A 19,412-nucleotide genomic window follows, 5' to 3' on the forward strand; every position below is an offset into this window, starting at 1 on the left:
CCTTGTCTTCCCCGTGGTTCCCAAACCCCTCCAACGCAGCCGTGCAGCCCAACCCAGACCCTCCCTGAACACCCAGGGTACGGTCAGAGCGTCACCCCGTGCCCACCACCCTTGGGTGCAGACAGCAGCACACACGTGAGCATTTAGATTTAAATAAAAGTGAAAAGCACGTTCCTGCCCTGATCTCGCCCCGCCACCCCGGCCGTCACACCCAGACACAGAAATGCAACAAACCAGCAGCGCTCTTTCAAAAAAAAAAATATTTATTAGCTCATTAAAGTGACCTGTCGCTGCTGCTGCTGCCAGATCACGTTTGTAGAAACCCCAACGCCTCAAGCACCCGCCTCCTGCCAGCCGGGGACAGCGTGGACGCGGCTGCAGCCGCACGGCCCCTGCCCCGGAGCTGGGGAGACTCCCCGCAAAGGAGCACCGGGGGGGTCTGACCACCCCGTTACACAACGGCTGCTCGGAGCCCGCGGGGAGGGAACGGCAGCACCCGGCGAGGTGCTGGGGACCGGGCGCACCCAGCCCCAGGGCCGCACCTCGGCAGTGGGCACGAGCTCCCAGGGGTGCTACCGCCAGCTCGTCCCTCTGCACGTCCCACAGCGCGTCTCTGCCTTAGGCGTGATCTTCACACCCAAAGGGCTTTGCTTAAAAAAAATCCCAAAGAATGGACTTTATGTTTGAGAGAAAACTAGAAAGAGACCCTAAATCCTCAGAAGTTACAGCTCTTCCCAGCCCTCTGGGTTTCTCTCTCCCCCCTCCATCCCCCAGCAGACCTGGGCGACCCGCTGTGGCCACCATCACAAGAGCTCCCGCTTGCTCCTGCCCCCCAAAGCCAGCACCACACGCAGAAGCCCACGCCGAAGCCTCTCCCCGCTTTCGATGGCCACACACACCCCCACGGGCGACCCGCGCTCGGTGTCCTCTCTGCGTCCCCGCAGCCCCCAGGGCCGGGGAGCAGCCAGCTCCCCACGCCTCCCCCCAGCTCCCCTGGAGCCCTGGGCAGCCGCATCGCTGCCGGCTCAGCGTCGCCTGCTCTCCCCTTGGCTACCGCCTTCCCCCTGCCCTGTGCCCGGCTCCTGCTGCTCCGACAGACGCTGCTCCAGCTACGCCTGCGCACGAGGCAGCTCCGACGAGCTCCGACGCAGTCACTATTCCAAGAGAACGGGGGAGGAAAGCTTTATAAAAAAATAAGCTTTTTTTTTTTTTCCTTCTCTCCTCCAAACAGGGCAGAGCAGTTCTGCCTTTCTCTTCTCCGAGCATCCCTCCTCCCCCTCCTTCCCTCTGACCTGAACCTCCTCGTTACCCACGTGAGCCGCTCTGGGTCTCGTTAACCCGCGCCCCTCGTTACACCTCGCCTCGCGGCGCAGCCAGAGAGAAGGCAGTTCCACCCCGAGCGGCACGGCCAGCGTCCCTCCAGCCAAAGTCCCCCCTTCACTTCTGCTCCGCCTCGTCGGCCACTGCGGTCACCGCGATGGCGGCGGCGGCGTGCTCGTCCCCGGTGGCCTCGGTGGCACCGGGTGGGACGGTCACGACCGTGCTCCCGCTGGGAGCCATTTGTGTCACGTTCTGGATGGTCGTGCTGAGTCCCGGCAGCGTCAGCAGCTGGAAGGGGCTCACCACCTTCACCACCGTGCTGCCGTCCTGCACCGCGGCCGTGCTCAGCACCGTCAGGTTGGAAGCGTCCGGGTGGATCTCCACCGTCCCGGGGAAGGTGGAGCCGGCGGAGGCCAGCACCGTGTAGCCTCCCAGCAGCGGGGAGGCCGGGGAGCTGGCGGCGGGAGGCTGGGACGGGCTCTTCCCCAGCACCGAGGACGGGAGGGCAGAGACCACTTTGCTGAGAGGGAGGTTGGCAAGCTGGGAGACGGGGACGCCGGGGGTGACAGCGAGCTGCGCCGGCTGGGACAGGACTTGGGAGGTGATGGCAGCCGGTCCGGAGGTGGCCCTAGTCAGCCTGGGACGTTTTAAAGGCGTGGGGACGGAGACGGGCGTGAGGGTCATCAGGACGTTGTTGAGATGCTGCGATTTGTGCTTCAGCTCCTTGGCTCGCTTGCGGTGCTCGTCACACTGCTGCTCCAGAGCTGGAGAGAGGAGAGGGTCGGCTCAGCCCACAGAGTCACACACAGAATCACAGAATCAATGAGGTTGGAAGAGCCCTCTGGGATCATCGAGTCCAACCATTGCCCTGACACCACCATGGCAACTAGACCAGGGCACTAAGTGCCATGTCCAGCCTTTTCTTAAACCCCTCCAGGGATGGTGACTCCTCCACCTCCCTGGGCAGCCCCTTCCAATGGCTAATGACCCTTGCTGAGAAGAAATGCTTCCCGATGTCCAACCTGACCCTCCCCTGGCGAACCTTGAGGCTGTGTCCTCTTGTCCTGTCTCTAGTTGCCCAGGAGAAGAGGTCGACTCCCACCCCGCTGTGTCCCAGGGACTGCAGCAACGCCTGGAGCAGCAGCAGCCAGTCCCACCGCGGCTGGGTGAGCCCACACCAGCGTTAACACAAACCCCACTTTCTCACACAGAAAGAAAATGTGTTGGCAGTGATGAGACGTGCCGGAGCACAGCGTGTCCCAGGGATGTACCTGCCAAATCCCGCGTGTACTGCTCCCTCGAGCGATCCATCTGACACTTGTGGCTGGCCAGGACCTTCTTGACCAGATCCAGCATGCCGAAGTTCTGGACTACGTTGTTGAGTAAAACAGCATCTTAAAAACAAGACACAGGTCTCTGAGGAAAGGAAAATTCCCTACGCAAAGTATTTACAGCTCGGTAAAAAGCCATAGGACAGCAAACACATTCAGCTGAGACAGCCACAATCTCCAGGAGGGTAACGCAAGAGGCTGGGGAAGAGGAGAAGACAGGAGAAGTCATGAGAAAGTGCAAGAGGTCACCAGCGTATAAAGAGTCCTCTCCTGCTTAGCAGGGGTGAGAAGAAATCTGCTGGCACAGGAGCTGGTTGCTGCATCATTATTTCATGGCCTAAATTCCACCTTAGCTCCACAGCCAAGCGTTTGTCCACACCCAGAGCCAGCGGACAGGAAGCCCCAGGCACAGGGAATTGGAGAACTGCGGCCACCTGAAGTGCCCCCAAGCGCAGCCGAGAGCCTGCCTGGGGAGCAGCCAGGAAGGAGATTTAGTTATGATGAACGATGTCCCTACAGTGCCACCCAGATATCCCTAAGGATCCACAAGCCCCTCTCCCGAGATGCGCCCAAGCGCCCGTGCCCAGGTCCTCACCACCGAGCTGCAGCGGGGGATCCTGCGCTCGCTGCTGCAAGCCCTTCATGGTCTCCACCAGCTCCTGCTGGAACTCGTGGATTACTTCTTCCAGGAGACCCGTGTCCTTCAGGCCTCGCCAGAAGGCAAAGGTGTCATCTGGAGAAGGAGAAAGCAAGGGAGAACCTCAAAAATCCTCAGAGGGGGTTTTTTAATGGCGATCTGCTCCAGGTGCCCCTTCTGGCCCCCCTAGGGTGAAGTCCTGCCAGGCTGCAGGGACAGGGTGCTGGGGCAGAGCGTGTACCCGAAGGAGGGGCAGCTGGACAGGGACGTGCCTTCCCCACCCTCTGTCACACGCAAACAGGACAGCGATGCTACAGAACAGCCCGTTGCTCACAGCACACCAGAGCAGCGAGGATGATTTTATGACCGCTCTGATTTTTTATTTTCTCTTTCCCTAGAGCCACACCGAGCACTTGGCCTTCACTTCAACATCTTACTGCTTAAAAACAACTTCATCCCAAGACGATGCTGCAGTCAGACCGCACCCAGGCAGGATGTAACGCAGCACTACGTGTCTGTCAGCAGCAACCAAATAACCCCAGGGGAGGCTCAAGCAGGGCTGCTCCGCTAAGAGGGGTCCTGCCCCTCATCCCCACTGTCTCCCTCTTCCCCTGCATCTCCTCCACCCTCTGCCCCAGCTCTGCTGAGCCCGGCGGGATCCCAAGCCGTACCTCCGACGCTGGTGCTCCAGTCGCTGGCATCCTCGCACGTTTCTATGGTAATCGTCGCCGGGGACCCGTTCACTGCAACCAATAGCAAAAAAGAAAAGAAAAAAAAAAACCCAAGTCCTGATTTTTCTCTGTATTTTTCACGCGCCGTTTCCGAGGGAAGCGCTCCCTTGCTGCATTTCCACTTCTCCTTTTCATTGCCCAGGCCCACTTTTATCTGAAGGTCGCTCTCCAAGCGGAGCGCAGAGGGACGCCCGAGCGATGGTGAAGCCGCACGCGGTTGCTGTGCCAGCAGTTACTTATTTTTCCACACTGGAGTGCAACGCCCCAGGGATTACTTCTGCAATCCTTGCACAGGAGCACATGCCCGAGGGCTGCACTTCCCTCCCGTCCCTCCCTGTGTACACACTAGCACTGCTTAGGGCAAGAGTCAGATTTAGTCTTGATTTTTTTGGCAATCCTTTTTTGCCCACCTTACAGGACGGGGATGGCTGGAGGTTTCTAAAGCCTCCAAGGGGAGAGCATCCCCCCGCTGCGCAGGGGTGCAGGAGGGGTCCCTCCCTCCCTCCCTCCAGCTCTGCCAAATCTCAGCGGTTTTGTCACCATAGAGCCGGGGGAACCGGCGCCATCCGAGCCGTGCACAGGAGTGGGATGAACGAGAACGTGGCCAGAGCCCCGCTCAGCCACTGCCGTTAAACCCAATCACTCTGCTCCTTCGCTCGGCAGCCTCAGGGCTCGGGTTGTTCCAGCCCAGCACCGTGGGAAGCATCTCCCAGGCAGCGAGCCGATGCCCACGTATAACGGGAGGGCTCGCCCTGCCCCTGCTCTGCCCCCACGGACACCACCGGGAGCTCGGGGTGCGGGGCTTGTAACTCTCACAAGCAAAAGAGTCAAGAAGTATAGAAGCACTTAGAAAGCTTTCCAATAAAATAGTTGCCTGTAATTATAGGTCAAATTAAGTTTAGGCCCACAGCTACGCAGCTGCAACGTCGCTTAAATCCAGTTTTATGAACTACATACACGAGGGCAGATAAAAAAATATCTGTTGTATCCCCTGGTTCTCTTCAATCTTTCATCAGACAAAAACCCAATAACGTTTCAGCCAGGGAGCCTTAACTGGAAACCCCTAATGATTGCAGAAGCATCCAGGTTTGAGCTGGGAGGAGGAGGGACCCCCCCCGGCACCCTGCGCAGCAGAAGCCGAGCTGATCCTCCTGGGACGAGCTCTGCGGACGCAGTGCCCGACCAGCAGCAAGGACAGAAGGGAACTTCATCAAGCAACGTCTACTGTTTTCTTACAGCTTAATTGCAGTCTTCTGCTTCAGCTACACAGTTTGGGGTAAGGCAGGAGGCTCCTCGGGTCATGCAGTGCTACAGAGCAACTAGGTGGGTTACGGCATCTCTGCCGATGCGCTCTAACAACGCCTCTGCCTAGCTCTGCTATGGGGAGTCCTGCAACAGAGCAGGGAGAGAAGGCAGAGGATAAAACAACCCGCAAAGCCAAAGAGAGAGGGAACCGTCAGGGGCGTTGGTTACGTGGCAATCTTTGTGCTTTAAGGCTTCCAAAGCCCCGGTCAGGGAGCAGGGAAGGGCTGACGTACCATCCGCGGACGCGGGAGTGAGAGGGATGTACTCAGTCGATGTCTGGCTGGTCAAGGACACCCTGGCTCCCGTCAGGTCGATTTTGGTGCTCCGGCAGGTGTTGGAACAGACCTTTGTGTGCTGGTAGAAGTCTAGCTCTCCCGAGTCCATGATCTTCCTGAAAGACAGGGAGCAAGCCCAGGGACAGACATGTCAGCGGGAGCAGGGAGCCCCGAGACGCAGCTCCTGGCAGCCTTCACCCTCAAAGTCCCAGAGGAAAAGGAAAAGCCAGGAGAGCAGGCAGAGGCAACCGCCTGAATTTCCCTTGACAAGTCCCCCGTGTCCTGACCTTGGAGGCAGCATTAACTAAAACAGCATCCACAGTCTCCTCTGTACTGGCCCCACACACAAATCCAACAACCACGAACACTCCAGTGGTGGCAAAGCCTCCCAGGAGGCTGGGATGGGGAGGAAAGAGCCCATCGTGCTGCAGCTGCAGTGAAGGACTGGAGTAGATTTGGTTTCTGGCCTCTTCCCTGCCCCATCCCACGTCCTCCTGCAGGGTGGAGCAGGGGGAGTGGGACTGCAGCCCTCAAAACGCTCCTCTCCAAGTCCAACCCAGAGAGGATGAATTTCCTTAGTCCAAGAAAGTCCTTTCTTCACCACTGGAGCACTCAATTTGGGCTGAGAGGCTCGAGAGACACATGAGCTTTTCCCAAGGATATATCCCTTTAAACCAAAAGCACCTTGAGAAGCGCTGGGACAAACCACACTGCTCTCAGCAGATCTGCTGCCTAGAAGCCTTCAAGGAAAACATACCCTTTAGAGCCCGAACGCTGCCATTCCCGTAACGGCAGCGAAGTGGGGAGAGCTTCTCCCCATCACCCCAGGCCACGCTCCCATACAGAGGTTTTACCCCTGCCCTGTGATGCTGAACAAGTTTCTGCTGAACCCAGAACTCCCTGGGTTCTCTTGATCTGCTCTGAGGACATCCCCACCTTTGTACGAGCAACACACCCCTACCCCAAGTGTGCCCACACATCCATGGGGCTCCCCACAGCAAAGGCAGAGCTGCCCCGTCCTGCTGCTCTCCCACCTCTTAAGAGCAGGGCAGCGCTTGGCCTCCAGGCAAGCTGGTTTGAGAGCTGGTCCCACCTCTCTGAGCAAGCTCTTCTGCATGGGGGTCTGTGATTTTAACTAGGAACCCTTGCTGGGCCTGATGAACTCCTGGTTTGTTGAGGGAGGAAGGAGAAGAGAAGGTCCCAGTCTGGTCCCACCAGCACCTTCCCCACCATCCACGCCTGCAGCTGCTAGCAGAAGGGTCAGCTGAAGCCTCAGCCCTGGGTGAGAGAGCGTGAAGTCTCTTCCTTCCCTTTTTGACTCTACATCTCAAAGAGAGATGGGCCACAACCCTATTTATAAACTAAAATAAGGTCTCTCATCTTAAGTGAAGGAGGTTGCAACACTGGCACACGTGATCTTCCCAGTCTAAGCACGTTGTCTCCAAAGCATCCCCAGGCTTTGCTGGCCAACAACCACCTGAGCTTCCCAAGCTTTGCTCCCATGGGCAAAGCCTTCACACATTCCTCGGGAAGGTTTTTTTCCCTTGAAAGACCTGCCTTGCCAAAGCATAAGCCTATTATGCAAAATCTACGTGGAGCAAAATCTGCTTAGAAGGAATATGGGTGATGGTTGCATTGAAGCAGAAGAATACAGGCAAAGGCAATGTCACCTTGTGAAACAGAGCACAAAACCACCGACGATTCCTGGGGAAAGAGGTGATGCTTTATCATCCTGCCCACAGGCAGAGACAGACTTTAATTAACTCACAGTCTCAGGCTGGTGTTCAAGAGGACCATAGAAGAATTAAATTGCTGTAGTTAAGACTAGAGAAGAGAAATGCTTGCACAGATAAACTTTAAATAAGTCCTTGGCAAAAAAAAAAGGACTGTAAAGCAGACAGGGTGCAACGGGAGCGTTAGCTGGTGACCAGCCTGACTGCCATCGGTAGGTCACACTGAACCCACAGAACCAGTGACCATTAAAATGGGCATTATTATGCCAGCTGGGAGCTCGGTGTGGTTCGAGTCCTAAAAACACCAGGGCAGCATTTCTTGCCCCAAATTATTCCCTAGGCGCAAGGATAAAGCAAAGCCATCGGACAGACCACGTTTGGGGCCAGGTTGTTATTAAAACAAACATCCCGTGGCACGTTTGCTCTCCCAGCAGCAGAACCGCCGTGCCCAAGGCTCTGTCCCACCCCACCGTGACCCCCCAGAACAGAGTTGCTCTGCAGGTACAAACGACGACACTAACCGGAGCATGATCCCGTTCATCCGGATCGCCCGCTTCCAGTCCTTCAGGGTCGACTTGCCCGCCAAGTGGACGAACTCCTTGGGGCTAATTAGGTGATCGTCAAACTGCAAGAGGTAGAAGGGCAACATCAGCGTGACGAGCCACACAAACAATGGGATGGCACTGCCCGGCGCCCAGCCACGGGGCTGCACCACAGCCTCCACGTGCTGTTTAAATACCACCCCCAAAACAGATGGCTGATGGACACCTCCCCACCTCAGAGAACATTGACAGAGTTAAAAAAATTAAAGCCAAATATTGCTTTCACGGTTGGTTAAGAGCTGCTCAAAGCCAGGGGTTCAGGGGGGTGCAGCACAGAGGAGTGTGCTACGTGCCCAGCCTGGGCAGGACGGCTGGGAAAAACACCCGTAGCTTGTGCAAAGGATTACTGACAGCAGGGAGCAGCTCCCACTAGCTCACGAGAGCCGGTGACGTTCGGGTCCAGGGGCACGCTACGCCCTGCATGAGCAAGAGAAGGAGAAGTCCATTGAGTCTTTGACCTCCTGCTACCGAGCCCAACCATCGATACCAGTGAAACCTCTGGCCTCTCCCAGCACACACCCACTTCTACTGAAAACCACCTTTAGGGAGCTGGCACACACCGTATTGGCAGGCGGTTCTTCCTCCTTCTTTTTTTGCCCTACACACCCAGCTGTGCCCCATGTGCTGCCCTAAAAGCAGCCTGCAGCATCAGGCAGTCCTCTGAAGAGCTGCTTTATGGCCCATCTCAGAAAGGGTTTCCCAAGTCCAGGCCTCCTCTTTTCAATGCCCACGTTGACCAATACAGAGCTCACTCACTGTTACTGCATGAGAAACTGCTGCTCTGAACAAGTCCACGGGCTTTGGTGCGAAGAGAGGACCAGTCTTAAGCAGCAGCAGCAGCGTTACCTGCAGCAGTACCTGTCCTCTGCCTCAGGGATGGCAAAGACCACCTCTGCTATGAAGGGCAAGGACCACCCTTCAGAAAGTGCTCTTGCAGCAGAGCCCAGAGGAGACACTCCCTCAGCAGGGTGTTGTTTAGTCCATGTACAAATGCCAGTGACGGCTTATGACAGCATCACTCATGGTATGTTCTTGAATTCATGCACATTTTAACCATGAGTTACCCAGGACACAGCAGAAGCTCTTCAGCAGGTCCCCTACCAATAAACTTCCCAACAACTTCTTAACTTTCAAACTGAGCAGACACTGAAGTGCCCAAATTTCTCAAACTCTCCAGCAATGCACTTAAATGAGGCATCATCTCTCCAGCCAGGACGGCTCAACTTGGCTGAGAAGACAAATACCAGGTACCACAGTACCAAGAATCTTCTCCTCTCCCACCATGATGCAGTTCTGATGCAAAGCACCTCACCAAAGCTCATCCAAACCAGGACGAGCCGGGTGAGCCTGCAACGTGGGTACAGGAAGGCACAAGTCCAGTGTTGGGGCCCTTTATTCTCACCTGCACACACTTCACATTGATCCCGGGGCACACAAACTTTCTCCAGATGAGGTTGGCTTTGCTGTCCCCGCAGGTGATGGGGTAGACAATCTCTGCCTCCAAACTGTCCTCGTCTTCAGCCATCTTCACTTCTCACAGGGAACAGAGGAAGGGACAGATTAAAGAGAAACGTGAGTGGCAGCCCCCGATTCAGCACCCTGATGCACACATACGGTGATAAATCAGTTCTGAAGCTCAGGATTAAAAAAAAAAAATGCATGGTGGGGTGTGCTGGGGCTTGTGGCCACCGCTCACTTGCCCTTTGCTACTAAAGCATCCAACCACCCAAACTCTCAGGCAAAACAGCACAGGCAGATTTACACCAATCCGGCTGCAGCTGAGCACGTGATAGCTGAGAAGTCAGTGGCCAGGGCTGAAAAAATTCAATTCTTGATAAAAACGAAAGGAATGATGTTGTTTGGGTAATTATACCTTCACCTTTGGTTTCAGCTGTTTTTAAGGCAACCCCAGCCCAGCTGGTCACAGTCTTTGCTCACTAAATTCACTTTAACTCCTAACCAAAGCCAGTGAGTTTGCTGCCAAAGGGACACTCCCATCGCAAGCTGGAAGAGCAGGAGCCAGCACCGGCCAGACCCAGGGTCTCATCCTGCACCAGGAGAGGGCAGCAGCCACCCAGCCAGCAGCTGCCAGCTCCCTTCCCTCCCCCAGCCCCTGCAGCTCCCTGGGCTCCCCTGGGTGCTGGGGAGAGCATCCCTGGTACCCCCCAGGAGAGCATCCCCAGGACCAGCCGGCAGCTCTGCACAGCGCAGGGTTGTGCCACATTGGGGTGGTGGAGCTGGCACCACTCCACCGAAGGGCTATGGCATGGGCTGAACCTACCTAGGACCGTTTCCTTGAGGTGTGTGGAGGCTGTAAAGGCAGCAGCAGCCGCAGCAGCTGCATTTTCGGTCTCCAGCGTGTCTTCGTTTATGTCGCCGCTGGTGAGAGAGTCGGAAAGGCAGAGTTAAGCCACGTGGACATGCCACCCCCACACCCAACGCCCCGTGGAGACATTGCTTCAGAAGTCACTCGGATGACATTTTCCCACAAAAGCTAAAAGCTGGCTCTGGTTTTGAGGGGCTCAGCTCCATTTCTCTGTATGGAGATGAAGAGCCCTGCAGCAGGCAGGACCGCTGCCAGCAGCCCGGCCAGCTCTGCCTCGCCTCCCTTTTAACCCCAGCCCCATGGAGCTGCCTCCCCGTGCTGGGGAGCTGGCGTGCAGGGATGCTGTCAGCACGGCCCCTCGCTCAGAAGTCGCTGCCAGCCTCTGGCAGCTTCGCCTGAGAAGATTTCCCTAGGCAAAACATGTGTGAAACACGCTGCCGCTGTCTGGGCGATGGGCTGGCTGAATCCCCCAGTACACGGGATGCTCCCAGCAGCGGGACCTCAAGGAGCCACAAACACGCTGTAGAGGAGCGTGACAAACCCTGACAGTGGATCTGTGAGCAGAGGTAACATAACGTGAGCTATAGATTCCATGATCCAATCTCTGAGCCTCTCATAACTCAAGATACCCGTGATATTAACTACTAGCTGGCTACCCGACCCCACCGGTGGGGGACCAGTTAACGTCTCACTTACTCAGCATATAAATGTCCTAAGGAAGACTGTAAGGAGAAAATAAACCCGAAATCTACCCCGGTTTGGTATCACGGGTGAATTAAAGGAATGGTCCTAGTGACTCACTGGCAACCACACTTCCCACCCTCGGTGCCACGGGGACAAGCAAATTCAAGAGCAACTGGTTTTTCCACCCCGGCCTCCTAACGCGCAGCTCCGGGTGGAACTGCAGCTTCAAAGCATCCCTCCCCTCCCAAAGAGCATCCTCCCAGCTGCAGGGCAGGTACCGACGGGGAGCAGCATGGAGATAAGGGAACCAGCCTCACCGGGTGAGTGACTCGGGACCTGGTGCTTCAGAGGAAAACGGAAGAAATGTAACCTGGTTTTAATTCATCAGTTTGCTGCTCGGTTCTTGCGTTTCCCCAGGTGCACTCGGAGAAAAGCCAGCAGTACCACTTCAGCAGGGTGCCAGGCTGCAAGGGGCAGCAGCCGCCTCCGGTGTGCAAAGCCCAGCACTCCACAGCCCTGCCTCGGACCTGCCTCCACATCACAAACCTCCAGCGACTCATCTAGAAGAAACACCCCAGCAGAAAGCCAGCACCTGAAACAGAGCTTCCTCCGGGACTCCAAAAAATGACCAAAAGGCAGGATTGGATTGGGGGAAATAGCCCACACCTCAAACCCCATCCTACAGAGAAAACCAAACCAACTCCAGCAGCTTGTATGAAAAATTCAAGCAACTAAAGCTTGTGTTTGCCACGGAGATGTAGCTGCGGGGGGAGAGGAGACCCCCCAAAAAAGGTGAGTTCTTGCACAACTGCTTCCCCCAGCCCATTCCAGAGGACCAGACTAAGGCAGATGCAGAGGCAGAACACCCCACCACCTCCCCAGCCCCAGCAGCGCATCCCACCACACCGGTCCTGCCTTCACCGGTTGCCATGACGAAGCTGGGGGAGGATGGCTCTCATCTTCCTCCCCGGAAGGATCCATAAACCAGATGGGAGGAAGAGAAGAAAGCGCGTGCTGATAAAGCAGTGGCCTTGCCTCTCCTTTCTCCTCCGCTCCTGCCTCGCCTGGAAACTTGAGAGAGAAATAAAAAGCCTCCACCAAAAACCTGTGCTGGGGATGCTGGTCAGAAACACAAGCCCCTCATCAGAGCATCATTACAGATCCCTTCCAATCGCAGAGGAAAGAGAAAAGCCTCCTGCTGATTATTCCTATTTTCCCGTTTCCCTCTGCCTTTTCCAGACAATCTTAAAAGCACATGAACTAATTAAGCTCTTCACTGTTGGTTGTGTAATTTTTTTTTTTAAATAGCAAAACCATACCCAAAGGAGCACCAGGGAAAGGCATCAACCCCCAAGCTGAGTTTCGTTTCTAAGTGCCACACAAGACAAGTTGAAAGCCCGCTTCCCCTGTGAGCGGTGGCCAAGCAAAAGCCGAGGAACACCAGCCCGTGCTGGCAACCTACCAAGGAACCAGAGATCGCCCGGGCACAGCTGAGGTCCCCACTGTGAGAATCCCAGAATCAATGAGGTTGGAAGAGCCCTCTGGGCTCATCGAGTCCAACCATTGCCCTGACACCACCATGGCAACTAGACCAGGGCACTAAGTGCCATGTCCAGTCTTTTCTTCAACCCCTCCAGAGATGGTGACTCCCCACCTCCCTGGGCAGCCCCTTCCAATGGCTAATGACCCTTGCTGAGAACAAATGCTTCCTAATGTCCAACCTGAACCTCCCCTGGCGAAGCTTGAGGCTGTGTCCTCTTGTCCTATCTCTGGTTGCCTGGGAGAAGAGGCCAACTCCCACTGCGCTACAACCTCCCTTCAGGTAGTTGTAGACTGCAAGTCTACGAGAAGTAACGCAGGAGTACATGGTAGGTGGTTAAATACACCCAGCCCAGCTGACTACCACCACGGTGGGGCGGTTTTCCAGCACCTCACCTCGGTGTACACCAACCCCGTCTCTTACCCATGCTGGGACAGGTTGGTGGTGACCAGCACCGTCTTCACCTCCTCCACGCCGCCTCCGTCCACGGTGCCGTCGGGCGTCGTCACCACCACCACCTCCTCCATGTGAACGCTGACGTCCGGCGTCGCCATCGCGAGGCAGGAGAGCCCTCGGTCACCGGCCGCCTGCGGAGAAACGAGGGGAACCTCGCGTCAAGAGGTGTCCCTGCTACAACTGGTCGTGGGGAGACCATCGGTGTGGGGGGAGCGAGGGGGCGGCGGGGAATCCGCACTCCTAAGGAGAAGGGGGTTAGTAAATCCCCAACCGCTCCCTTGCCAGAGGAGGGATGGGGGGAGGCTCGTACCCCAACACACGCTCTGCAGGCTGGGCGAGGATGATGGGCACGGGAAGAGGCAAGAGGTGGGAAGGGGCTGGCACAAGGGTGGTGAGGGGCAGAGCGTGGGAGAGGAAGGCAAGCGAAAAAACGGTCCTGGCATTCACCACAAACTGTGAAGATACTCAGATTGAAGGTGTGTTTCCAAACGTATTTCAAACTGTCTCAGAAGGATTTCACGCTGCCGGAGGAGCTCATCACTGTCTCCTCCCCACAGGATCAAGGACTCTCCCCTTCTCTAAGTCACGCACAAAAAGTCAAATTAAAAAAGCACTTAAAGTCTGCAGAAACAAAGTGACAACTGAAAACTATTTCAAAGTGTGTGTTTCTAATAAATCAGCAACAGATTTATGACAGTATTTAAACCCGACTTCAGTGCCCACCCCTCCAAAGCAGGTATTTCATATGCAAGAAACCTGGAAAAACCCCCCAGTTAACTCCTGGCACCTCGGGCTGGGCATCCTGATGCTCCCACGGTTGCACCACGGCCCCAGCTGCTCCAGCCTCCGTGTGCCACCCACGGGGGAAAGCCCTGGCCCCCGGGCACACCATCACCTGCCTCTCCTGCCAGCTCATGCCCCACAACCAAGCCTGTCCCTGCTTCCCCAGGGATTTTAGGTAACTACAGAATTAAAAGCAGTTTTAAGGCATTCCAGCAATAGGAGAGGAGGGGTCAGAAAAGGCAATCAACATCCTTTACCAACATGTGTGTATACACGCACGCATAAACATCCTCCAAACACCCGTGTTATCGTTCATGTCACACGGGTGGTGCAATAAAATCAGCACACGCTACTCAGAGCCATAAAACTCTTTGCAGATCAGCCCCACGAGTGAACCACATCTGCATTTCCCCCAAACACCTGAGCAGCACCCACCTGCACACTAACGCCCAGGTACTGCGGGTGACTACAAAGCATCTCCTACGGTCCTGCACCCATATCGCTGGTGCAGCCTACACGTGGGAGCAGCTACGTCAGTGCTCCTCTTGCCAAGCTCGGGCTCCTACGGGGCAGCGCTGCCCGGGCTCGAGCCGAGAGCCACAGCACAAGCTCCCGGTGTTTGTTTGCAGCGTCACCTGAGCAGGACCAGAACCGCTGCTGCTCCTCCGCAGAACTTGATCTCAAGCCGAGAGCTTGCTCACGCCAGCCCGCGTGACGCTTTCGTCGCACGGCAAAGCAGCGAGGTGAAAGAAAATAATTTTCCTGAAACTTGGGGTTTCTCAAGCAGCAACACCCCCACCCACACCCACACAGCAGCACCTTCGCCTTTCCCGAAGGAGCCATGATCTGGAGCGGCGGCACAGAGCACGGTGGAGGAGCCACTCGGCTCCCACCACCTTCCCCGGCCACCACCGGAGCCGTGCGCTGGCCCAACGTGTCTGACCTGACTTTGCAACATGATTCACGGCCCACAAACCCCCACCCTGACCCACACAGACCCCATGAGATGACCCTCCCCTCCGTGGAGGCCACGGGGTTTATCCGAGCCGAGTAGCTGAAGGCGGACGGGTCCCTCCGAGACAGCCCAGCACGAAGCCACCAACAGAAGCGCTTTAGTTTTTGCAGCAGCAAAGCACAAAGCGAGGGCGGCCAGACCGAGGGCAAGACACCAGCCTTTCGTTTTGGGGTAAAACCCCTCTTGCAGCCTTAGCATCACCCACAATGGCCTGCGCTGGTGCCCCATTTCAGGATGCTCCGGACATCCCGCCCAGCTCCCGTGGGTGCTGGCGGAGGGCTGGCTGCACGGGCACCGCAGGAAGGCTTCAACTCCACGAGTGCGTGTTGCTCAGGTACCTCTGGGCAGGAACCAGAGTGGGATGGGGAAAAACTGGGCTGGAAACACAAGTATCATCAGCAGTGGGGTGCAGCGGGGCGGCTGGAGGGGGACGAGGGCTGGCAGGGAGCACCCCAGCTCTACCAGGGCTCGGTGCGCCCGCGCACATCCCTCTTGGTGCGCCACGGATGGCACCGAGCAAGCTGCAGCGGCTGCAGGGGACATGCGGGGTGAGGTGGGGGGAAAAAAGGGGAAAAAAAAGTAGCATTGCACCACTGGGAGAGATTTTTGGGGTGCACCGTCAGTGGAGGAGGGCACACAGCTGGGGTCGCACAGCGCGGGGAGAGGAGTGAGGGGGACGCTGCTGGGGACAGGGGTGTGGGGGGCAGCAAGCAAGGGGGGCACACGGAGAGGGGGGCAAGCACGGGGGCACACGGAGAGGGGGGTACATGGGGTGGGCTGCAAGAGAGAGCAGGGAGAGGGGGCGCATGGGGAGGGGGCTTCACCGGGGGTGGGGTGTTGTATGGGGTGCTGCGGTGGGGGGGAGGGGGCATGGAAGGGGCAGGGGGTGCACAGGGGTGCATAAAGAGGCGACTTCCCGGGGGTGGGGGGGGGACACGGGGTGCGGCCCGGGGGTGCACGGGGTGGGCTGCGCGGAGAGGGGGTGCCCGGGGGGTTGTGGCTGCACAGCCGGGGGGCGAGCGGCGGGGGGGTGCGCGGGAGGGGAGGCCGCACAGCCGGGGGGTGCAGTGGGGATGCACGGGGGTCCCCCGTTGCCGGGGCAGGGCGGGGGGCTCGCTGCGCTCCGCGTGGCACCGGCCGAGGGTTGCCCCCCCCCCCCGCGGCGGCGGGGCGGCGCGCGCGCTCCCGTCGGCGGCGCCGGGCGCGAGGCCGGCGGGAGAAGGGGGGGAACGGGGAAGGGGGGGGGGGGCGCGTGGGCGCGCTCACGCTGGCAGCGCCGGGCGTGCGGAGGGAGGAGGAGGAGGGAGGAGGAGGAGGAGGAGGGGGGGGGGCGCGGGGCGGGCGGCCGGGCGCCGCCGCCGTCTCCTGCCGCTGCCGTAACGTCCTGACGCTCCGCAGGGACCCGCCGGCCGGACGGCGCGTTGCGGAGGCCCCGCGGCGGGTGACGCCGGGCCCGGCGCTTACCTCAGGCCGGGGTCCCGCTGCCCCGCTCCGGCTCCGGGTGCTCCGGCTGGGCGGGCGGTGGGTGCGGGGAGGGGAGGCAGGGTGGGGGGGGGAAGCGGGGCTCCGCCGCGCGCGCGGCTCTCGGCCCCCGCGCACGCGCACGGCCCGGCCCGGCTCCCGGGACTTATTTCGCGGGGGCGCCGCGGCCCGCGCTGCCTGTGAAATAGGTGCCGGGGCCGGCGTAACGCGCCTGCGCGCGGGCGAGGCGGGGAAGGCCGCGCTGCCGGGGGCTGCCCGCGCGCGGGGTCCGGTGCTGCGGCGGCGGCTGCTGCCGTGGGGGGTCCTCCGGGTCCTGCGTGACCCCCGGGGCCCTCCGTGTCCCCCCCGGGCCCTGTGTGACCCTCGGGGCCCTCTGTGTCTTCCCTGGGCCCTGCATGCCCCTCATGTCCTCTGCGTGTCCCCCCATGTCCCCTGCATGTCCCCCCCAGGCCCTGCGTGCCCCTCATAACACTTGCATTCCCCCCATGTTCCCTACACGTCCTCCTCCAGCACCCTGCATGTCCCCCAAGTCTCCTGTGTGTCCCTCCCGGGCCCTGTGTGCCCCTCATTCCTCCTGCATGTCCCCCCCGGGCCCTGCATGCCCCCCAAGTCTCCTGCGTGCCCCCCCATGTCCCCTGCATGTGTCCCCCCGTGCCCTGCATGCCGCCCATGTCCCCTCCCCAGGCCCTACGTGCCTCCCCTGGCTCCCTGCACACATTTCGGGGCTCCTGCATGCCCCCAGCTGTGGGTGACCCCCCGGGGCCTGTGCGTGATGCCCTCCCCGGGGCACCCCCTCCCCGCACCCGCTGTGTGTGTGCTCCCCGGGCCCCCAAACGTGCCCAAGGGTCCCACACGCCCCCCAGCCCGGGGCACGGCTGCACTAGGGACATGTATGCCCCTTGGCATGTGTCCCCCCTGCCCCCCGAGGCTGTGTGTGCCAGAGGCCAAGGGCAGTGGGGGTGCTGGTTTGCCCGCCTGTGCTGCTGGGCAGGGCTGGAGCCAGCTGGGTCTCAGAGGAGGCACCAAGGTGCCATCAGCGACCTTCCAGCCTCTCCCTCCCCACGCTGGGAGAGCTTCAGGCATCGCCTTTCCTGTACGCACCTCACTCATGGTCACAGCACACGCAGCAGCCCTGGGAGCTCCGCAGCGGAGCCGCTTTGCCTCCCATTCAAAAGGCCTAATAAAAACTAAAGAGATAAGTTCTTGCAAGACTCTTTTACTGTCCTTATCGGCAATGGATTATAAAAGGGGAGATAGAGAAGTGTGTTTTGTACCTGGAGGAGAAAGTGGCCGTGGCCGTGGGGTGTGCCCTGGCAGCTGTGTCCTCGGGACCCACGTGGGGCTGGACGGGGCACATAAAAGGTCCCTCTGCCACCATAACCAGCTCCCGACAGCACCCAATGGCTGAGGCATTATAAGGGTGGTAAGAAGGCAGCAAACCCACAGCGACGCTGCCCTGATGCAGTTTTCCCAGCAGCCTCTGGCCTCCTGGAAAGCCAAACCTTGCTTTGCTGTGCGAACCTCCCCGGGCTCCTCCCCAGCACCCACGGCCGGGAGGAATTCGCCTCCTGGCACCTTATCTGCTCGCTGCTCCCCAGGCTGCCCCGTTATTGCTTGGCAGCTCCTCGCAGCCTTCGTGCCCGGGAGGTTCTGAGAAAGCACAGCCTGTTATTTTTCAAGCCTTTAGCAAATTACTCTTCAAAATCTCTTTTTTTTTTTGCCTGCCCAGGTGTACTTTTGCATTTCCCTTGCCAGATTCGCTGTTCTTGCCCCTTCCCCTCACTCAGACATGGCTCGAGCACTTTGTAGGGATCCTTCCAAGAGTTACTTACAATATTTTGCTTTGTTGGCCTGGTTTTGATCTTGGCAGAAGCATTTTGGTGGACGCTACAATCTGGTCCAAGGCTTCAGTATCTGTAAGCCTTCTCGGTGCTGCCTGCAAGTGCCCGGCCCTGCAGGGCTGCGCACGTGGGCAGAGGCTTGAGGGCGGTGGGAGCCTCCCTCCTCCTCCTGTCCGCCCTCTCCCCAACGCATCCCATTCCTCTGTGGTTTTCTCCTCCAGATCACAAGAGGATGAAGGATCTGACTCAAATTAGCTAGTTAGAGGGTGACTATGCTTGGTCTCTCTAATATATCTTGAATTTTGTGGCACCAAGGCACTGTGCCCGTTTTCCTGAGACAAACGCAGAGGCTTTACTTTACTACACCCACTTTTTTAAAGAGCCTTGGTCAGTGGTCTACAGCAAACCTCGGAAGAAATGTTCATTAGGGTCATTAGCCATTGGAAGGGGCTGCCCAGGGAGGTGGTGGAGTCACCATCTCTGGAGGGGTTTAAGAAAACACTGGACGTGGCACTTAGTGCCCTGGTCTAGTTGCCATGGTGGTGTCAGGGCAATGGTTGGACTCGATGATCCCAGAGGGCTCTTCCAACCTCACTGATTCTGGGATTCTGTGAAAAGTGAGCCGTGCTGCGTTTGCCGTGAGGGCGTTATCTCTGGAATCAGGAAGGTCACGCTGCAAAAATAGAATTCCTGTTTGCGCAGGCGGCAGCGACCTGCGCACACGTGGGAAGAGCATCAGGCGTGGGCTGCGGCGCGGCGATGGCCCCAGCGCTGCCCTCCCCGCTCTTACCGAAGACCTGCCCTGGGAGTTAACATTTACCCCCTCCTGCCTTCCCCTCCGCTCAGCCTCTCGCACCCCAAGGTGGGAGATCCTTCCCCCGGCAGCTGGGGGAGCAGCCAGGCACCCTCCCCTCGGCCATCCCCACAGATTGCAAACCGCCCTGTTTTCAGCTGCAGCTTTTGGGGTGTTTGGGGGTACCTGGCCCCAGGGATGTGATTCGGAGCGTTGGCCACACAAGGTCTCCCAGAGTAGGGTCCCCTCTCCTTGGGAACCGCAGCCCCGCGCCCCCCCACTGTGTCCATCCCGGGGGAAGGCTGGATCATGTCTCAGGAAAAGCTCATTACGTGAGCGCTGGATTGCTTTTAAAAAAGCAGCCCACGTGTTTTCCAGAACTGGATTTATTGTATTTGTAATTATCTTATGTTTTTTCGATCTTCCTCTGTAAGGACTTTGCGTACCCTCACCCTTCCTGCCGCAGGGGATGCCAGCAGTACCCTCAGTCAAGCATTTTATTTTTTTCCCCTGAGGACGGCGATAAACTGTGGATCTCCGCATCTTTTATGCTGGCTG

The 19,412-nt window shown here is 58.3% G+C and overlaps 1 protein-coding gene across 4 annotated transcripts; it reads right to left on the reverse strand.

Annotated features, from left to right (window-relative positions):
• Positions 1–206: 206 nt before the first annotated feature.
• On the reverse strand, positions 207–16,281 carry GMEB2 (glucocorticoid modulatory element binding protein 2). 4 transcript variants are annotated; one of them, XM_068416205.1, is made up of 10 exons: positions 13,251–13,494; positions 12,908–13,071; positions 10,216–10,313; positions 9,337–9,467; positions 7,854–7,957; positions 5,558–5,715; positions 3,960–4,031; positions 3,247–3,384; positions 2,592–2,714; positions 207–2,084 (listed from the first exon to the last, which is right to left on the reverse strand). In XM_068416205.1, the coding sequence occupies exons 2-10, from the start codon at positions 13,036–13,038 to the stop codon at positions 1,438–1,440; spliced, it is 1,602 nt and encodes a 533-aa protein (XP_068272306.1). In that variant the 5' UTR covers positions 13,039–13,071; positions 13,251–13,494; the 3' UTR covers positions 207–1,437. The 4 variants fall into 4 exon arrangements, with proteins under 4 accessions (XP_068272306.1, XP_068272308.1, XP_068272307.1 ...); XM_068416206.1 differs by lacking the exon at positions 13,251–13,494 and adding an exon at positions 16,203–16,281 and having other exon boundaries at positions 208–2,084; positions 9,337–9,464; XM_068416204.1 differs by lacking the exon at positions 13,251–13,494 and adding an exon at positions 16,203–16,281 and having other exon boundaries at positions 208–2,084.
• Between the last annotated feature and the right edge of the window lie 3,131 nt (positions 16,282–19,412).

Source organism: Nyctibius grandis, chromosome 19, assembly GCF_013368605.1.
Source record: "Nyctibius grandis isolate bNycGra1 chromosome 19, bNycGra1.pri, whole genome shotgun sequence".
Classification (NCBI taxonomy): domain Eukaryota; kingdom Metazoa; phylum Chordata; class Aves; order Nyctibiiformes; family Nyctibiidae; genus Nyctibius; species Nyctibius grandis.

Excerpts from the sequence above, each read along its gene's own strand:
- GMEB2 (XM_068416205.1), bottom strand. The coding sequence starts at position 13,038 with ATGGCGACGCCGGACGTCAGCGTTCACATGGAGGAGGTGGTGGTGGTG. Across the intron at positions 7,958-9,336 it reads TCAATGTGAAGTGTGTGCAG|TTTGACGATCACCTAATTAG; the intron begins GTGAGAATAAAG and ends TACCTCTTGCAG. Across the intron at positions 3,385-3,959 it reads CTGGAGCACCAGCGTCGGAG|ATGACACCTTTGCCTTCTGG; the intron begins GTACGGCTTGGG and ends CTCCTTCTCCAG.